We start from the raw sequence: 22119 nt of genomic DNA, 5'->3' as shown, positions 1-22119 counted from the left end.
AGGATTGATCATTCTATCTTATTAATTAAGCTACGCAATTTTGGATTTTCTGATAGCTTAGTGAAGCTGATTAAATCGTATTTAACGGGAAGAATGCAATGTGTTAAGTACCTTGGTCATGTTTCTGACAAAGTTCCTGTCTTATCTGGCGTTCCACAAGGTTCTGTTTTAGGACCATTGTTTTTTGCCATCTTCATTAATGATGTAGTAAAAAGAATCGGTTCCGAAGTATTATTGCTTGCTGATGATCTAAAAATGTTTAGGCGCGTATCTTCCAACTATGACTGCCATTTACTTCAAAAAGATATCAATGAATTCTATAACTGGAGTGCTTGTAATAACCTTCCCATTAATTTGGATAAATGCCATGTAATGACCTTCTCAAACAAAAACTTTGTTATAACCAATAACTATACCATCAGCAGTACAGTCTTAAAACGCGTTCATTACTTCAAAGATTTGGGCATTATGTTTGATCCCAAACTTACATTTTCGTTGCATTATGATGCCGTTGTTAATGAATCTCTCAAGAACTTAGGATTCATCATTAGATCCTGCAAAGATTTTAAAGACATAAGTACATTTATATCTCTATTTTTTGCTTTTGTAAGATCAAAGCTAGAGTATGGTAGTGTCGTATGGGCTCCGTCGGCGAATATTCACATTGATATCTTTGAAAAAATTCAGAGGCGTTTTTTGAAATTCCTGGTTTTCAGACTGGATGGAGTTTATCCTCCTAGGGGTTACCCTCAAAACTTACTGCTTGAGAGGTTTGGGTTTCAGGATTTGCAATCTAGGCGCATCAAAGCCTCGCTAAATTTTTTGAAAAAACTTATTAATTCAAATATTGATTGCCCTCCTTTACTCGGTCAGATTAATTTCCACTCACCGCTATTAACATTACGTCATCCAAACTTGTTTTACCTACCCACTCCTCGTCTTAATGTACTGAAATTAATACTCTCCCATTAGCGAAATGTGCAACAACTACCACCAGTTTTGTGATACCTTTGAACTGTTTTAACAGTTTTAATATTTACCTGCTAGCTGACTAATATACCTTTAGGGCACCACAGTATGATAGCTGTGCTATATTAGCTGCCGGTAATATCAGTTTCATTAATAATTGGACTGTAATTGGGTCATGTACCTGTTGTCCAATTTCAAATAATAATAATAATAATAATAATAATAATAATAATGAATAAAATTCTTATTCAAATCCCTCGGCTTTCAACACCCCAATATTTACCGAGTTGATAAAAATAAGTGCAAAACATTCCCCGTTTTCGTTCCGACTACAATCCGATCTATTCTTACAGCATCTCCTCTTTCACGACAGCTTATACCGTTTATAGGATGTGGAAGAAAAAAGATATTTTCTTACTTTGAAAAGAGTATGCTGTGAATCAAATCAAATCATTTTATTAATGTCAGTGACAATACAGAGTTGTATGATATACGTCAAGAATAATACATACAGACAGTAAACATAACTATAAAACGGCCCACACACTATGCAATCTGTCGTAGATCAGACGTGCTTGAACAACAAACTTTTAACGAATGTATATTAAACACGAAACAGTTAATTGTGAAAACTGAACAGATAAAAATGAGTAATAATTGGACACAAAATAGGCTTAGCTGTCAGTAAAAGAAGGCCGTCGTCGGTGACGCAGTATCACAGCTTGGCTTCGAAAATAAGATGGTTGCCTATGGAGTGGATACTTACTTCAATATTTAACAGTCTGAACGTTGCGGTGTTCGGATGTGTTTAAAGTGTTTGTGGTTATTTCTTGTGTAATAGAGAAATATGAGTGCCTTGAGTGGATATTGATATTCTTCCATCTCTTAAGATAAGTGATTCTTATTTTTATTGTCTATTTTTTGTCTGTTGTGACAAACGATATCACCTGCAGCACCTCTTATCTCATTCTCTTTTTATCGGCCAACGTCTTTCTTGGGGCCCCGAAAGGGGTAAATGAGAATCGGCGAATATGGCTATAAAGTGCAGAAAGTGTAATAAGTACATAGGTAGGAGTGACGATTACATAAACTGCAGAAAAGAATGTAATGCATGTTACCATATTGCATGTGTAAATTTAAATAAAGCTGCCTTTAAATCACTTAAAGACACTGAATTGGTAAAAACATGGGGATGTGGCCTGTGTAGCCCATGTACCATATCATCTGATAATGAAGAAAAAAATGCAAATGAAAAGTTGCTTAACAATATTCCCGCTGAAACTCTTGATAAACTTCCTGAAAACTTAAAAACTGTTATTAATGATTTTTCTCGTATAATCTCTGACAATTTCTGTATGCTCAGTCAACAAATTATGGACCTGAAAAAAGAAAATTCTATGCTTCGAAATGATATTGTTAAGCTGACACAAAAAATAACTAATGATGAACATCATGAACCAATAAATACTAGATCCTATGCTGATTCTCTTAAAAATACATCGGCTATTGTCATCAAGCCTAAGGATACAAAACAATCTATTGCTAAAACAAAATCTGACATTATTTCAAATATAAATCCCGATACTTCTGATGAATATGGAATTGCTAAAGTTAAAACGATTAAAAATGGTGGCATAATTCTTAAATGTCATAACCCTAATGAATTAAAAAAGTTAGCACAAGAGAAAGAATTATCTGATAAGTATGAGATTGGTGATTTAAAAACACCGCAACCACGTTTACGTATCGCAGGTATTTCGAATGATATTGGAAAACAACATATTACTGCATTCTTAACGAGACAAAACAAACACATTTTTTCAGACACATCCCACTGTAAACTTCTCAAACATTCGCCCATAAAAAACAACAATGATTTTTCTCAGGTAGTTATTGAAGTCGATATATCAACGTATAAATGTGCATTATCGTATGGTCACTGCTTAGTAGGTCTCGATAGCTGTAATATTTTTGATGCAATTGATATCATACGCTGTTTCAAGTGTAATGGTTATAATCATTCCCTAAAAAACTGTAATAGAGAAACATCTTGCCCAAGGTGCTCATCTAAGCATAGTGTTAAAGACTGTAAAGCTGCTGATAACGAACTAAGATGTATTAACTGCGTAAATATCCGTGAAAAAGAAAGTCTTAGTGAAGTAACTGTTTTGCTTATAAACGTGCAATTAAAAAATTAAAATCTGATGTTTTTGGGTTATTGTAGCAATCAGCGTTTCTACCTACAAGTATGATTAAATCTTCTCTTATGATTTATTATCAAAATGTTAGAGGTCTAAATACTAAAACAAACATCTTGTATAATGCATCTCTTATAGACCATTTCAAGTTGATTGCATTTACGGAAACGTGGTTAAATTCTACTATTAATAGTTGTGAACTTTTTAATCTTTCTCTGTACAATGTTTTTCGAGGTGATCGAGGAAGTATCACTTGTTGAATAAACAAAGAGGTGGTGGTGTTATGTTGGCGGTTGATAAGTCCTATAGAGCAGTCCAATTGGAGGTTCCCAATGTTCCAGACATAATTGATTTATTTTGTGTTAAAGTATTTTTATCATCTAGATTCATATACGTCATTGTGCTATATATTCCACCAGGTATAAATGTTGAAGAGTATGATGCTCTTGTTGACTCTATTATGTCTCTTGAGTGTTTATACAACAACAGAATTGTAATTCTAGGTGATTTTAATATCCCTGAAATAGGAACATCAAAGGCATCACATGCGGTACAGATTCTAGAAAAACTCTTTACCTTAGAACAATCTAATCATATTGTTAATATAAATGGCAGAATTCTAGATCTTATTTTTCATAATTTTACGCGTTGTATTGTCACTCGTGCTAATGATCCTGTATTACAGGAAGATAATCATCACCCACCTCTGTTAATTGACTTAAGTATAAAACATAACACTCATACCTATAGATCGAAAGGTGGCTTTAATTTTAAGAAGGCGAATTTTAGTCAACTCTATGATGAAATATTTAGGTATGATTGGTCAATGATTCATAATTCTAGTGATCCTTCTGATGCTTTGAATTTATTTTATGAACATCTTAATATGTTATTTGAGAAATCAGTGCCCAAGAAAAAATCCATAAAAACATCTTATCCTATCTGGTTTACATTGGGGATAATAAAAAATATAAAATTAAAACACAGAGAATGGAAAAATTATAAGCGTACTAAAAATATTGTCCACTATAATAATATGAGTTCTCTTAGGAAAACTATTAAACGAGATGCTGCTAAAGCATATAACGAATATGTTGAGTCTATGGAAGCAAGCATAAAAACAAATCCAAATAAATTCTGGGCTTTTGTTAACTCCAAAAGGAAATTTTCTGATCTACCACATTGTTTCACCTATAATAATGAAGAACACACCGATCCGCAAAACATTGCAGATTTATTTGCATCATTCTTTGCATCAACGTATAAAGATCATAATGATATAACCGAGGATACAACTAACTACAATAATCTCCAACATGAAGTTCTACATAACTCTTGTCTAAATATTAATAAAATAGAAGAAAATGATGTACTCAAGGCAATTAAGCGATTAAAAACATCCATGACAGCTGGACCAGACTTTATACCTGCATTTATTATTAAGGATTGTGCATATATTTTTGCCAAACCATTGTGTAAGATTTTCAATTTAATAATAAACACATGTAGATATCCAGATATATTTAAATTGACACGTATATGCCCCGTTTTCAAAAAAGGTGACAAATGTTTGGTTGAGAACTATAGACCAATCTCTATAATGTGTAATTTTGCCAAAATATTTGAATTTATCATATCAGACTTAATAGCGTTCCATATGAACAAAATTATATCCGAACATCAGCATGGATTCATTTATAAAAGATCTACAGTCACAAACCTTTTATCTAAAACTCAATATATATCCGAATGCCTTGATAGAGGTAATCAGGTGGACGTTATATATCTGGATTTCTCCAAAGCGTTTGATAGTATTAATCACACATTGCTCCTTGATAAACTTGAATGTTTTGGATTCTCAGACTCTTTTATTCTTTTACTAAATTCTTATTTATCTAATAGGTCTACATATGTGAATTATAGGGGTTTTACTTCTTACACATTTACCCAATCATCTGGTGTACCACAAGGGTCAGTTCTTGGACCTCTCCTCTTTGTTTTATATATAAATGACATCACGGAAACACTTCATACTAAACATCTGTTATATGCTGATGACCTTAAGATTTACCATGAAATAAAAAATACATCTGATTGTTCAATGTTACAGCAGGACTTACAAAATATATTAAATTGGAGTACCCTAAATCATTTGAATATTAATAAAACTAAGTGTTATGTTATGTCATTTACTAGAAATGAATACAAAGTAAATTATCATTATAGCATAGATGATGTTATCTTGAATAGACCTAATGTCGTCAATGATCTTGGGGTAACATTTGACGCTAAATTATCGTTTTCATGTCATATAAAAAAAATTTCAGATGATGCCTATAAGTGTCTAGGTTTCGTTATTCGTAACTCCAAATCATTTAATGACACCTCCACAATCATGACACTCTATATCGCCTTTGTTCGCAGTAAAATTGAATATGCATCTATAATCTGGTCTCCATGCTATAAAATATATTGTTCCGATCTAGAAAAGATTCAAAGACGCTTTTTGAAGTTTTGTGCATTCTTTGTAGATGGTTTTTATCCTATTCGTAACTTTCCACAGGACCTGCTACTATCTCGTTTCGCTTTACAAAGTCTTCTTATCAGAAGATCCATGCAAGCATCGGTAATTTTATTTAAAATAATACAAAATATAATTGAATGTAAATATATTTTCAATCAAATTTCTTTACATACACCTAGAATCAACTGCCGGTATCATCATATTTTTCAGCCACTTCGTGCTAGAACTAATATGCTTATGTTTTCGCCTCTAAATCAGATGATACTCAGCTACTGCAGCGTTGAGAAAGATGTTGATATTTTTAACTGCAAGCTGAATCAATTAAAAAGATGTTTTCATACATGACAGTACAAAGAGGTTAAACACCAACACTGGTACCTAATAGAAAATTATTCATGGTTTCATTACATTTTAAGAGTATACATAATAGTACTTATTGTATTTTATAATTATTATCTGAGCTCACCTAACTGGGACTTGCAGTAGTATAGCTGCAATTGTGCTTAAACTGATGAAATCAATATACTAACATGTTTTAACTTGGCTTGTAATTGGGTTTTAAAAAACCTGTTAGCCAATGTACAATAATAATAATAATAATAATAATATTTCATTTAAAATTTGCAGTCTCTTTATTTTTTGTTGTTCTGCTTCATTCTAGGAAAGAACATAATAAAATTATTGGTTGAAAAGAGAAAGGTACCTATCACAAATGTCACCGATTTAAGTAAGGTGGAACATCACAGGAGACGAACTAAACTTTATTTTCACATGCAGAAACCCAAAAAGTAAAATTACCTTCAAAATGTAAAAAAGATTCCCAAGATTAAAAAAATTACAAATTATATTATAGTATATCCAGTGATACATTCGACTAAAAAAACTGGATAACATTAATAATAGTTAATCCACTATTGGATATTTCAACTACAAACTGTTAGCGCTCGCAACACTATAGTAAGAACAAATCTTTTAGGTTTTAACTAAACTACCATAAATCTCTTGATTCTTCCTGAAAAATAGAGGCAAATGACTCGCTAAACCGTTTAGATAGGAATCTATCGCTGGATATACTATACCATTAACCCAAATGTTAAGCATTAACTCTAACCCAAGATTCCATGTTTGTGAGTATCGGAATTTTGTTTTTAAATTCCACTGGAGGATGTGCTAAGCTGTTTCTTTTATTAATGAAATATCGTAAATCGTTGCTTATACTTGTTACATTAAGGTTTCGCAAAGCGAGTTTACTCTTGAGTTTCTCCCACCTTCTTAAAGACTCACAATTCATTTTTATTTTTTTCTTTCCCTGCACACAGTCCTCAATCTCAGAAACATTCTTAAACTTCACAGGTTCTTTTTGGAATACCTCTTGAACGATCGATTTTTTTAGATAGTTCGCAATTTCCCCCATTTCTAAGATCGATAATCTCGAGCTTAATTCTTTTTGTGCTTTTATTCTCGCCTCTGTTTCTTTGGTTAGCTGTAAGCTTGCTTCTTTGGTTAGCTGTGCGAGTTTGGTTAGCTGTGCATTCAATTTTCTTATTTTAAATATGGATGACATCTTCCTGCAATAATACAAAAGTAATTTTATCTTATTGTAAGTTTAAACCTAGGTTTTATTTACATACTGATTTCTCATTGGGGCCACAACTCTATTTAGAAGATTATAAACCCGTTTACAATAGATATCACTAACATAATTTATAAAAATTAAACAATTATTTGAATCTCCACCAATTAGATAGCATAATATAAAGCATATAGGAAATACATCTGGCTAAAATATGATTAATTAATCTAAACTTTAATTTTTACTCTGGAAGAATTATTTAATTATTTCAATTAATCAAAATATTTCCAATTAATTTAATTAGTAAGGTGCATCTGATGTTATTGAAATCAATTATTTTGTAATTAAATTTAAATATCAATTTAAATCGTGAACTGCTTTTGCCTATTAATTGTTGCACAAAATTGAAACCGTTTTTCATGTTTAAGTTCTTATTAATCATTAAGTCTCATCTTTCGATCGTGAACAATACATGTGAACCATTTATTGGCGCAGATGCATTGAAGGCTGCAAGACTGTTTATACTTCTAATATTAAGCTTCCTCCCTTTTTTAAAGTATTTTTAATATTTTAGTATTGTATCTCGATATATCTCCGATTTTACAATTAAAGTAGATTTTTTATTTATTTTTCATTTATCTCTTCACTGATACAATATTCTTATTCTTAGATTGTTCATAAATCTTTTTTACACTGTTCTTCTCTTACTTAGAAACATCAATATTTTTTGATTTCAGAATATTTATACCATTGAGTTTGTAAAGGTATAGAGGCGCAATGTAAAGGGTAAAACCAGGAATCGAAATCTTTAGTTTTGGACGTAGGCAATAGATGTCGTCCTTGGTTTTGGACGTGAACTAAAGATGTCGCTAATTTGCAATAGAACCACGGCCATCTGAGATCTTGCCTCCGCTGCGCTCAGATGGCCGTGATCCAAGTAATCAGTTTGTAGGTCTTTTAAAAGATTTGGCGGACATTACGACAGAAATTTTCCCATATTTAGCCCCACAAAATATTTGTCCACAACTATTAAGCATTTTAGGTCCATATCTAATTCAAAATCCAATTTTGAAAACTAACGTCATTCATGCTTACAACCATTCACACTAATAGATGGCGCCAGCTAACCCCGAAACTGTTTAATTCATCAGAATCAATTTCAACAATGAAAATTGACATATTGTTATGGATGTATACGGAGCATAGCGAAGTGTCAGATGAAGTTGGCCATGATAGAACATGAATAGAACCATAGCAACAAAACTCGGGTGAAATACTTATGTCGTCGACTAATTTTATTAATGGAATTGACAACATCGCTCCTGTACACGTACGTGTACACTGCACATAACCTACTTCTGACACTGCAGTCAATTGTGAAAAGTGTCAAGGAGCACGCTGCGTTCTCGATTTATCTGTCCGTTCCTCTTCCTCTAACTACTTCGCAACCTTTGTCGCAATTTGCCGTGGATTCTGGATCTAATCAGTCCTAACTTTGAACCACAGCTTTGGACGATCAAAAACATGCGAAGACTGAAGAACTCCGAGCAGATTTCGAACCTAACTTACTTATCCGCACCAGTTAAGAACCGATTCCAAGCAATCAAGACAAACGAACACTTCGAACACTCGTGACTGCGCATGACAATTGGCGCTTTCTAATCTGTCAGGAGTTTCAGTTATAACAAAAAATATGTAATGGAAAAGTTGAAATTAATGTACACATTTTAAAGTAAAAATATGGGGCTGTTGTTATTGTTTTTATTGAAGGTTTAATTATTATTTAAGATAAGTTTTATTAAAAATAAAATTAAGTAATTTGTTAATAAGACTTCGCTCCCAACCGCTTAGGGCAACTTGCGCATTACAAACGAACAAACACAGGGTAGCTGCACTACGTCGCACTAACACAACGAACACCGAATTTCTGCTCTGGATCATTTGGGCAACACAAACGAACACATTTTTTTTATTCGTAATCATGTGAAAGTAACAGACTTTGACAGGCAGGCGTAAAATGTTGCCAAAATGTACCGCGCACACACATTGTCAAAATTAAATGCTGAAAACGTCATTTACAGATGACTTTTAGATCAACTTTCATTCAACTTTTCGACTGTTGCTATATCTGTAGTTCACGTCCAAAACTACTTTGGCCACCTATTATTCCTGTTTGAACTAATATTTTGTATTCCTGACAAGACGTCTCTATACCTTTATAAACTCAATGTTTATACATAATACACTTGACAAAGCATATTTGGTTGCTATGGTACTACAAAAGAAGTAGTACTTAGATCATGGTCAAAGTTTTGTTTTGGCTACTTATCTACATTTTTTTTTAATAAATTATAAATTCAAGTCAAACTGTCAAACACTTAATCTTTATTGTTGCGATTTATCGAAAGCGTAATAATTACACAAATTTTTTATAATAAATAAAAAAAATGACCAATACTAAAGAGAACAAAATTGTAGCAGAATATTATACACCATTAAAAACAAGACAACCATCTGAACTCCAACAATTTAAAAACAGTTACAAATCTTTTACCCAAGATAAAAAAATAAATATACCAAAAAATATCAATGAAGTAACTCAAATGAGAAATCGTAATTTTGCCATTGAATATCTCAATTCGACTGTAAATAAAAAACTAACAAAGACAGAATTTTGCAAATCTAAAAATATTTCTAGAAATTCCCTAAATATGGGACTAAATTCAGTTGGAATTAAGATTGCATGTAAAACGAGAACAAATGAGAACAAACGGGAACAATCCGGGACAAAAGAGAACAAATCGGAACAATTGGGAACAAAAGAGAGAAAAAATAAAATAAAAAATAAAAAAATATTCGATAATGTAGAACATAAAGCAGGTAGTCGTAAAAATATAAGTTTAGATGAAGAAGCAGATAAATTAATTAGTAAATCTTTAGAAACTTTTCAGTCATAAATGGACAAACTAGTTTCATACATTCCCAACGATGAGAAAGAAAAATGGAAAAAAGATTTAAAACCTATTATTACTGAAATAGACAGATTAGAAGATGGAGCAAAAATAGTCGGTTTCAAACAAGAAGTAGTAGATAAATATATTGCAAGAAAAACAGCTAATTTATTCCTTGAACAATTAATTATGACAGACTGTGAACTAGAATCCGCTAATAATAAAATCGATGAATTGGAATATAAATTAGACAATTACAATAATTATGATCCTAAGAAATTAGCAGAATTAAGAAACAAAACAGTAGTAATACCATCAAACATCGATGATGTAAAGAAAAGAACTCTGAAAATATTTGAAAGACATACTAAAAATATGAGAGCAATAAATGAAAAAACTCAAAAATTGTAAATTAAATGGAAAGTACTGTATTCAAGAATTTAAATATATTCAATGAAGAATATCCAAAATTCAGAAAAAAGTTTTCAAGTCTTATTCAACAAGTTCGTAAATTAAATTAAATTATATTTATTCTTACGTTTATTATCGTAATTGTTATTATTGTTTTCTTAATTTATTACTTCAGCGCTAATAAAAAATAGTTCAACAGTGTCCATGAACGTACCTATGATGATACTAACACGTGTCCATAAGCTAATGTATCTATAGAATTAGGTAAAAGGTATCTTTTATCATCTTTCCAACTTAGAGACTTTTTCTTTACTTCTTCAGTAAAAATATCATGTTTATGACTCCTAATCACTCTCTGTCTATGGAAGTATTCAGTTTGATTGAATAAGCAATTTTTGTAATCTTCAAAACTTATTTCTTTCTTCAATACTGCTTTCTTGATACCTTTTAATTTTTTTGAAACACACGTTTCAGTTCTGTAACTGTACATTTTTGACCTTAAACCTATGTATTCTAATATCTTAATACCACTCAATTCATCTTTGAATTTCCCTATTACTTTCTTATTTTTATCAGAATATAATGGATGGTCCTTTGGATAATCAGATGTATCAAAATAGTCGGGATTGTTTTTCATAAATTCATAGAAATCAGCCATTTTAATCTCATATATGAAACTGTCGGTATCTCCATAAAGAAGTTTTATTTTTTCATTAAATTCTTTTTTAATTACATTATAATGGAAGTTATACATTAATAATTTCGATAAATCTAATACGGCTTGCCCAATGTAAATTGGTTTATTAAACAATACTTTGGTTTTATAATTGTGAACTGCTGCCAGGTGTTTGCTAAATATAGTTCTGTGTTTAAAATTAGGTTTGTTTATCGCTTTTTGTAATTTTTCTTCATCACAATATAATTTAATATTTTGTTGGTTTCTAACAGATTGCATAGACTTACCATATGGTGCATTAACCATTAATTTCCAGAAATCTTTTTCAAAATCATTTTTCGCCTTCTGTCTTTGTTCAGTATTAAATTTTACATATGGTGCTATGAAATTTGACTGAGTAAATTTTATACCTCTGTGAACCTTTGTTATTCTAATACCTAAACTTTTGTAAAGTTTTAATGTTTTGTAATGAATTATATAATTTTTTTTATCATAGAAATGACAAAGTAGTTTTTCTACTTTTCCACCCGGAGGAATTCTATTTTCCGGAGCCAAAGGCAAGTCATTGAATTTGTTATGAATAGCCAAGTCTATAGGGAATGCTAAATCAACTTCTAAAACATAACCCGTATCACTATCTGACAACAGTATACCGTCAACATTTTTAATTTCATCACAAGTCAACCATTTAAAGTTTTTTTCTGGTAATCTCTGAGATAAAGCCCATCCATATAGATTATTAGCATCTATATAGATAATCTGAGTATTTTCATCTGCCTGCGAATACCTGTTACTACACTGTGAAATACCTCCTCTAATTCCGTTTTCAAAAAACAAATACATTTCATAATCAGTTAATAATTCCAACTTCATTGAAGTATATTTGAGCATACAGTCCCAAGCTAACCCCGGAGTTGTATAATACCAAACAGGATCCAGTCCATAACTCTTTTCTAAACATAAATCTCTAAAATTTTCAAATACATCAGTTAATAACAAAACATCTAGTTTTAAGTATAAATCATGCCATTCACCCAAGTTTTCAATTTTAAAATATTTCCATACTTTCACTGCATGTTTGAATTCTTCTTGAGAAATTCCTTCTTTTGTGAGCGAAGAATAAAATTTATCTATTGATGGAAGTTTTGTTTCAGAAAATTTCTCAAAAGAATCCATTTTCTAATTATCTTGCTTTTTTCTTTCCTAAATAACACATCTAATTCATGATTTGAAAAGTATTTAATTATTTCTCTCAACTGACTTGATTCCAGATTAGATGACAAATTGTCTAGGCTACTTGCTAAAAATCTAAATGAATCGATAAATCTCAGTTCGATATATCCATTATCATCCATTCTTAAAATTTTACTGAAAGAAATATATTTCTCTTCGCTATTAGGTATTAATTTCAATTGACTTTTATCTTCTCCTAGATTTTTTATAAACAAATGACAATCGTAAGCGCTTAAATTATGAAACAAAATTGGAATAAACAATGGTTGTCTATATTTCAAATTGCATTTTCTACAAGCAGCTCCTCTATATTTTCCAGTGTAGTGATCATGATCTCTTACTTTTGGGTTTTCTATAGAAAACACATTTTCACAAAGATAACAAATTTTTGTTTTTTTATATTCTTCTAGTTCGATATCTTTTATGGGTTTATTTTCTTTTAATAACTTATATATTGTTCTGGCATATTCAGTCATTCTTTTTATAAAACATTTATCACTTTCCTCTCCTCTGTAAATTTCCAATGGGTTATCAATATTATTATAAGCACTCTTAATGTATAATCCATAACCACAGGGAATATGAAATTGTGTTTTATGAGTATATGATGATTCAGGATTTGGTTCGCATGTATGAATAGGTTTCAGAATAGATTCAAAATCAGAATAAATTACATACGGATGTCTTAACATTCTTTGAATATTTTTAAATTTTAATATATTATCTTCAGGCATGTTCGGAACACATGGTTCATTACTAAAGCACACATTTTGATGTTTCTTTAAAACATCTTCAGTTCTAGCGGAGTAGTTTAAACATCTTCTACAGAAATGTTTTTTGTTTCTATTTACTTCCAACTGATCATTCAACAATCGACTCAAATTCTTGATCCAACAATAATGATTTTTATCTTTATTTCCAAAGTATAGTAAGTCGATATTCATTTCATATATTTGCTTATTATTATGATACAAAGGATAAAATATTTGTTCTTCGTAACTAAACACGGTAACATTAATTTTATTATGTGATTCAAATTTAGGTATGTCCTGGATTTTGACAGGAAACTGTATTCCTTCAAAATTTAATTCATTTATATATTCCGGCTTATTATAATGATTCAGTCTATCTACGTGTTCTTTTGCTTGATGTAAACATGATATTACGCTGTACATAAAGCATTTATTATCGTTGTTTTTAACATTAACGCAAGCTTTTTTATCTTTAATCCACTTGGGTAATTCTACATATGAATTTCCGCTTAACGGTGTATATTTGTTTATATTAATGCGCAAATAATTTATATTTTTCAAAGTCCATCCAGATCCCTTATCTTGCAATTCATCACATCTTGATATAAATAAATCCTTTTGTTCATCCCAATATTCCTCCAGATCATCTTGTTCTCTTAGTATAACATTCGGTAACTGAAATTTATGTATCATTATAAAGTCTTCATTTTCCAGTTTCATAAACTCACATTCCATCTCTAAATTGATTTTAATATTTTTATGGAGATTTAAAGCATTTATAACTACTTTAATAGCTTTTTCTTTTATCATATCCATATATGTTTCTATATCTATACCTTCTTCTAGATTATTATGCTGATAGGTTAATAATCTTCCTTTAAAAGCAACCTGAACTAAAATAAAATCTGGCTCTGGATTATGTCTTGCTTTATGCAACTGCATTCGACTTTCCTTAATATATTTTCCACATTCATCACACTTGATCTTTTTTACTCTTTCTTTTTTCGGTTTAGAAAATATTCCATCATTAAACGGAAATATTTCCAAACTCTTTTTGTTTTCTCTTGTTATTTTTAATTGCTCTTCAGCATGAATAATCTCCTTTACCAATTCTGCCTTATTGTATCTTTTAATGTATCTTATACCTAAAGATTTTGCCATATTACGTAATTCGAGCAAACGACGACTATTCAAATCATGTTTTAATTTATGCAAATGTATTCTAGTTTCCGCCCTGACTGAACAGGCCGCGACAGTGGGTGGGCGGGGCTAGCAGCTGCCAAGATAAGACTAATTTTGGCAAAAGACATTATATTAGGAGGTGCTAGCCCCGCCCACCCGCCCTCTCCTTTCTAGAGGATATCTCATTTGCCAAAATCAGTCTTAGCGGCTACTAGCCCCGCCCACTCACCCTCTCTTTTCTTAGAGGGGATGTTAAAAATTCCAGCCTTGTGCGCATAAGTATGCTCGTAATGTTTCCAAATTTTGATAATTTTCTTAAAAGTATGCCATCAGTACTTGCTAAGACAAGAGAGGGTGGATGGGCGGGGCTAGTACCTGTTAAGGTAAGAGTAATTTTGGCAGATGAAATACCCTCGAAGAAAAGAGAGGGTGGGTGGGCGGGGCTAGCACCTGTTAAGATAAGAGTAATTTTGGCAGATAAGATACCCTCTAACAGAAGAGAGGGTGGGTGAGCGGCTCTAGCAGCTGCCAAGATAAGACTATTTTTGGCAAATGGCATTATATTAGCAGGTACTAGCCCCGCCCACCCACCCTCTCTATTTTTAGAGGATGTCATTTGCCAAAATCAGTTTTATCTTAGCAGCTCCTAGTCCAAAATTTTTCCGAAAATATGCTGTCTTAAATATGCATTGTGTCTTTACACAATACATACTTGTATGATGAGTCTATAATTGCGATTTTTAACGGCATAAATATTTTTGAGATTTGCTTAAATAAGTGGATCAAAAAAATTAATGAGTCAGTCAATTTATTATTGACCAAATTAAGAACGAGCCACCCCATTTTCTGGAAAATGTGAGAATACGCTCGTCTTTATAACAATAAAATAATGATAAGGTAAGAATCATAATAATAACGTTAGGGCTTATGAATAATTTTAGTCGTCTGTTTTGGGGCGATAAACTCATTCAAATTAAACCAATGTCTACGTGACATTCTTCCGATGTAATGTATTCCCGTTGATAATGTGCTGTTAATAAATTTTTTTAGATTAAAAAACTTATTTGGCCTGGGTGTTTTTCATCTTTTCATCATAATTCGAATTGAAAAAAGAAACCGATGTTATTTTTCTGCCGTTTTATTACCTTGTTTTAAGTTTATGACACAACAAATCTCACTAATTTATAACTTTTTATATTCCAAAGTCAATTTCGTGCTACCATTAGTAATAACATCTGAAAATTTCGTCCCTTGGAAGTCCATCTCGTTGTAAAATTTTTCAGCGACGACTTCAAACCCCAAGCGTCTTCCAATTTTCTGTGTCGCTATAGTGGCGAAAATAGCACTAATAATTTTAGGCCTGGGTCCCAGCGGCAGTTCCGTACCATCAAGGGACTTCCTCGCATTGACACCCTTCGCCAAATTGGTCCCAATTTCAAAAGTAATTTCGCTCAGCTTCTTGGCTATTCCTTTCCCTCTATATTCAGTGGTAGTACCCAAAAACATCAACTCTAACAGGCAATCGGTCTGGCAATAGTCAAAGAGATTGCACAGACTGTCAATTTCAGACATAAGTTCGACGAGAGCTTTAGACCGGGGACTCTTCCACGACTTGGCAAAATTTTCAAAGACGGGATCATTCTTCACCTGAAAATTTCACACTGTGTTGTAGACATTGGGTAAATTTCACAGACTTGCCTGTATTTTATTAAACGCTGTTCCTACAACTTTGTTGGTTTTCTTATCAATCGCTATGACACTGATTCCATCTTTGGCAGCCGCGTTAGTTAAGTCGCGAAGTTCACGAACAGCCTCAAGATCTTCGGAAATACCTAAAACCATGCAGACATTTTCTTGAGGGTAGAACGAGGTTTCTAACATTTTGGTGGCTTCTTCCAGGTAGTCTGCCGTCAAACGTTGACAATAGATATCGTCTTAAATAAAAAGGAAAATGAAACTAAAACTACATTTGTTCATACTAACTTACCATTAACCCACCATTTTTGAATATCCATTTTGTGGTGTTGTGCTTTCTGCACGTTCTGCATTAGTTGTTGTTCAAAAATATATCAGACATGCAACCTTCAAGCTATGTTTTTTACTGTACAAGTTTATCGATGCGCATATTTTAAGCTAGAAATGTACTTACTTTGTTTTTTATCAAAAGCATTTGTTGATAACTGCAGTAATAATTATTTGCACCTTGAATGTAAATTCTGTACTGATATAAGTATATGGTCGTTCCTTTTATACTTTGACAAGAATTATGGGGTGAGTACCTACTGTCTAGTACCGGAGGTCTTCTTCACTGGAGTTGTCACCCAAGTAGTGGGTTTTATTTAAAGTGCAATTTCTTAGATAATAATAATTATTATAGGTTGTTATTACAAACACAAAAACAACAACTTATAAATAGTACCACGTACGATATAATGAACTGTTATTTACATGTGATAAGTATTAATAAAACGAGCACGTGTTGATTTGTGTTTATTACACAAATTCATGTCTTACCTACTCGACTGTCTGTCTCGAAGAGATCCAGTCCTTGCAAAAAACATCAGTACCTACGCCATGCGCAGATGCGCAGTGGCGTTCCTTAACATCTCATTATTAACCTACTTCCTACTTAACCTACTGTACACTTAATCTACGCCTTAATTAATATTAGAGATGTACCGCCTATAGTCGGCCGACTAGTCGGCTTTGTCAAAACCGGTTAAAATTGGTTTAATCGACTGAAAATTTGTGTCAAAGTGTAGATAATCTTCCGCTAGTTACGATTCTGAAATCGCCGTCACGATATCTGGTCCAATAAACACGCAAAGCGAATTCAAAATTTCCAAAAAAGTGGTTAAAATTGGTTAAGTATTGTATAAACTGCTCTAAATTGTGTTATTCTTTATTTTTGTACTGAGTTACTACAAAAAATTAAATGTTAAAATTATCCAAACAAATTTAACACATTTTTTGGAAAACAAAGAAACTTTAGTTATTCCTTTTATTAAAATAAAACAAGTTTTTAAGGTAGTCAGAGAAATAGAAAAAAAAACACACTGTCTGTTGCATTTATAAACCGGTTTTAGCAAAGCGGAACAGTCGGCCGACTATAGTCGGTACATCTCTAATTAATACATTACAACATGAAATCTACAACTGCATATCCTGTTTATATTTCAAGAGCTGGTGACCGCTTACATTAACAATATCTTAATAATTCATAGCCTCTTATATTCCAACGTGATTTTCGTACTACCATTAGTAATAACATCTGAAAATTTCGTCCCTTGAAACTCCATCTCGTTGTAAAATTTTTCAGCAACCATTTCAAACCCCAAATGTCTTCCAATTTTCTGTGTCGCTATAGTTGCGAACATGGCACTAATAACTTTAGGTCTGGGACCCAGCGGCAGCTCGGTACCATCAAGCGACTTCCTAACATTGACACCCTTCGCCAGACTGGTACCAATTTCCAAAGTAATTTCGCTCAGCTTCTTGGCTATACCTTTCCCTCTATAGTCAGTCGCAGTTGTCAGAAACATCAACTCCAACAAACAATCAGTCTGACAGTAATCAAAAAGATTGCACAGACTGTCTACGGTGGCCATAATTTCCACGAAAGCTTTAGACCGGGGATTCTTCCAAGATCTGGCAAAATTTTCAAAGACGGGATCATTCTTCACCTGAAAATTTTGCTTTATGTTGGAGTGGTTGAGTAAATTGTACAGACATACCTGTATTTTATTAAACGCGGTTCCTACAACCTTGTTGGTATTTTTATCAATCGCTATGACACTGATTCCATCTTTGGCAGCTGCGTTAGTTAAGTCGCGAAGTTCGCCGATAGCTTCCGGATCTTTCGAAACACCTAAAACCAAACAAATGTTTCCTTGAGGGTAAAACGAGGTTTCTAACACTTTGGTGGCATTTTCCAAGTAGTCTGCCGTCAAACGTTGGCAATAGATGTCGTCTGAAATAAAAAGGAAAGTGAAACTAAAACTATACAGGGTATAAGAAGTATGATAGTCGTTGAATATGTTTTCTCATTTGCCAAAATCAGTCTTACCTTAGCACCTACTAGCCCCGCCCACCCACCCTCTCTTGTCGTACAGGATATGTAATTTGCTAAAATCAGTCTTATCTTAGTAGATACTAGCCCCGCCCATCCACCCTCTCTTTTCTTAGAGGATACCTCATCTGCCAAAATTAGTCTTATCTTAGCAGGTACTAGCCCTGCCCACACACCCTCTCTTTTCTTAGAGGATATCTCATTCCAAAATCAGTCTTACCTTAGCACCTACTAGCCCCGCCCACCCACCCTCTCTTGTCGTACAGGATATGTAATTTGCTAAAATCAGTCTTATCTTAGTAGATACTAGCCCCGCCCACCCACCCTCTCTTTTCTTAGAGGATATCTTATTTGCCAAAATCAGTTTTTATCTTAGCAAGTAATGATGAAATTGCCAATTATAAAGTTTTTGACTCTTTCCGAGTAGTTTCGAGAATTGCCTAAAAAGGTTTTTTTTTCTATTTAGACTTGTAGAAGCTATTTTTGCCTTCATTTTTGGGATTTTAAAAAAAATTGATTTTGAAACCGAAAATTTCAAAAAACTTGGTCTGGTTTCATTTAAAGGCTACGTTTCACGAATTAGTCTCGAGATTTATATCCCAGTCTTTTGATATATTTTAAGGCAATTTTACCGAAAGCTCAAATTTATTAAATTTTTAACTTTCTCCGAGCTCTTTCGAAAATTACTCAATTTTTCAAATTTTTGATATTTTTGCGTGCTTTTTGAAATTCATCAAGACATGTTTTTCGTTGATTTCAAGTTGCAGAAGTCATTTTCGGGAACATTTCTCCGAAAATTTCCACCACTTTTTCAAATTCGCCAAAATAACATATTACTATTTCGAGATATATTAAAGATTTTATTTTAAAACCGAAAATTTCGAAAATACCAAAATTTTGTGTGGATTTTTAACCAAAGAAAAAATTTTCAACAATTGCCAGTTATAAAATTGTTTACTCTTTCCGAGTAGTTTCGAGAATTGCCTAAAGAGTTTTTTTTTCTATTTAGACTTGTAGAAGTTATTTTTGCCTTCATTTGTTCGAAAATTCCAACCATTTATCCAGAATCGCCAAGATGAAATGTGAATATATTTGGGATTTAAAAAAACATTGATTTTGAAACCGAAAATTTCAAAAAACTTGGTCTGGTTTCATTTAAAGGCTACGTTTTTCGATTTTGTTTCTCGAGATTTATATTCTAGACTTTTGATATATTGTAAGGCAATTTTATTGAAAGCTCAACCGAGCTCTTTCGAAAATTACTCAATTTTTCAATTTTTTGATATTTTTGCGAACATTTTGAAATTCATCAAGACATCTTTTTCGTTGATTTCAAGTAGCAGAAGTCATTTTCGGGAACATTACTCCGAAAATTTCCACCACTTTTCCAGATTCGCCAAAATGAAAAGTTACCATTTTGAGATATTCTAAAAACTTTATTTTAAAACCGAAAATTTCGAAAATACGAAAATTTTCTGTGGCTTTCTAACCAAAGAAAAATTTTCCAATAATTGCCAATTACAAAATTATTGACTCTTTCCAAGTAGGTTTGAGAATTCCCTAAAGAGATTTTTTTTCTATTTAGACTTGTAAAAGTTATTTTGCCTTCATTTGTTCGAAAATTCCAACCATTTATCCATAACCGCCAAGATGAAACATGAAAATTTTTGCGATTTTTTAAAAATTTGATTTTGAAACCAAAAATTTCAAAAAACTTAGTCTGATTTCATTTAAAGGCTACGTTTTTCGAATTAGTTTCTCGAGATTTATATCCTAGACTTTTAATATATTTTAAGACAATTTTACTGAAAGCTTACATTTATTAAATTTTTAACTTTCTCCGAGCTCTTTTGAAAATTACTCAATTTTTCAAATTTTTGATATTTTTGCGAGCATTTTGAAATTAATCAAGACACGTTTTTCATTGATTTCAAGTTGCAGAAGTCATTTTCTGGAACATTTCTCCGAAAATTTTCACCACTTTTCCAGATTCGCCAAAATGAAATATCACCATTTTGATATATTCTAAAAACTTTATTTTAAAACCGAAAATTTCGAAAATACCAAAATTTTGTGTGGATTTTTAACCAAAGAAAAATTTTTCAATAATTGCCAATTACAATATTGTTGACTCTTTCCAAGTAGGTTGGAGAATTGCTTAAACAGTTTTTTTTTTCTATTTAGACTTATAGAAGTTATTTTTGCCTTCATTTGTTCGAAAATTCTAACCATTTATCAAGAATCGCCAAGATGAAACATGAAAATTTTTGCGATTTTTTGAAAATTTGATTTTGAAACCCAAAATTTCAAAAAACTTAGTCTGATTTCATTTAAAGGCTACGTTTTTCGAATTTCTGTCTCGAGATTTATATTCTAGACTTTTGATATATTTTAAGGCAACTTTACCGAAAGCTCAAATTTATTAAATTTTTAACTTTCTCCGAGCTCTTTCGAAAATTACTCAATTTTTCAAATTTTTGATATTTTTGCGAACATTTTGAAATTCATCAAGGCATCTTTTTCGTTGATTTCAAGTAGCAGAAGTCATTTTCGGGAACATTTTTCCGAAAATTTCCACCACTTTTTCAGATTCGCCAAAATGAAATATGTATTACCATTTTGAGATATTCTAAAAACTTTATTTTAAAACCGAAAATTTCGAAAATACGAAAATTTTGTGTGGCTTTTTAACCAAACAAAAATTTTTCAATAATTGCCAATTACAAAATTGTTGACTCTTTCCAAGTAGGTTTGAGAATTCCCTAAAGAGATTTTTTTTCTATTTAGACTTGTAAAAGTTATTTTTGCCTTCATTTGTTCGAAAATTCCAACCATTTATCCATAACCGCCAAGATGAAACATGAAAATTTTTGCGATTTTTTAAAAATTTGATTTTGAAACCGAAAATTTCAAAAAACTTAGTCTGGTTTCATTTAAAGGCTACGTTTCACGAATTAGTTTCTCGAGATTTATATCCTAGTCTTTTGATATATTTTAAGGCAATTTTACCGAAAGCTCAAATTTATTAAATTTTTAACTTTTTCCAAGCTCTTTCGAAAATTACTCAATTTTTCAAATTTTTGATATTTTTGCGAGCTTTTTGAAATTCATCAAGACATGTTTTTCGTTTATTTCAAGCTGCAGAAGTAATTTTCGGGAACATTTCTTTGAAAATTTCCACCACTTTTTCAGATTCGCCAAAATGAAATGATACCATTTTTGAGATATTCTAAAAATTTTATTTTAAAATCGAAAATTGGTTGTCAACTATATTACTAAATTCACATGGCCCACTTTTGTCTAAAAACATCCTGATACCTACATTTGTTCACAATAACTTACCATTAACCCACCATTTTTCGATTTCCATTTTATGGTGACACTTCCTTACTAGTTGTGGTACTTAAACATTTCAAACTCTACATTTATTGGTGTACAAGGTTATCAATTAATGCGCAGATTTATGAACTTGAAATCTTTGTCGACAACTGTTTTATTTCCACGTCGACAAGAGTTATGGTGTAAGTACCTACTGTCTAGCAATCTTCAAACAAACAAGAGGGCTTTCAGGTTTATCAGTG

The 22119-nt window shown here is 31.9% G+C and overlaps 1 protein-coding gene across 4 annotated transcripts; it reads right to left on the bottom strand.

Annotated features, from left to right (window-relative positions):
* Window positions 1-15591: 15591 nt before the first annotated feature.
* LOC135131092 (uncharacterized) lies at window positions 15592-22111 on the bottom strand. Of its 4 annotated transcripts, none has more exons than XM_064058624.1 (4): window positions 16619-17446; window positions 16457-16570; window positions 16168-16403; window positions 15592-16116 (listed from the first exon to the last, which is right to left on the bottom strand). In XM_064058624.1, the coding sequence occupies exons 2-4, from the start codon at window positions 16515-16517 to the stop codon at window positions 15652-15654; spliced, it is 762 nt and encodes a 253-aa protein (XP_063914694.1). In that variant the 5' UTR covers window positions 16518-16570; window positions 16619-17446; the 3' UTR covers window positions 15592-15651. The 4 variants fall into 4 exon arrangements, with proteins under 4 accessions (XP_063914694.1, XP_063914693.1, XP_063914695.1 ...); XM_064058623.1 differs by having other exon boundaries at window positions 16457-16558; XM_064058625.1 differs by having other exon boundaries at window positions 16457-16551.
* Window positions 22112-22119: the final 8 nt, after the last annotated feature.

The sequence above is a fragment of the Zophobas morio genome, unplaced genomic scaffold (genome assembly GCF_036711695.1).
Source record: "Zophobas morio isolate AGI-343-1 ecotype UQ-CSIRO unplaced genomic scaffold, CSIRO_AGI_Zmor_V1 ptg000018l, whole genome shotgun sequence".
NCBI classification, from domain to species: Eukaryota; Metazoa; Arthropoda; class Insecta; order Coleoptera; family Tenebrionidae; genus Zophobas; species Zophobas morio.
The sequence above is the reverse complement of the archived record's forward strand: the minus strand, read 5'-3'. Positions and strand labels throughout refer to the sequence as shown.

Excerpts from the sequence above, each read along its gene's own strand:
- LOC135131092 (XM_064058624.1), bottom strand. The coding sequence starts at position 16,517 with ATGCAGAACGTGCAGAAAGCACAACACCACAAAATGGATATTCAAAAA. Across the intron at positions 16,404-16,456 it reads TCAAAAATGGTGGGTTAATG|ACGATATCTATTGTCAACGT; the intron begins GTAAGTTAGTAT and ends TTTTTATTTAAG. Across the intron at positions 16,117-16,167 it reads CAGCGTTTAATAAAATACAG|GTGAAGAATGATCCCGTCTT; the intron begins GCAAGTCTGTGA and ends TGAAATTTTCAG.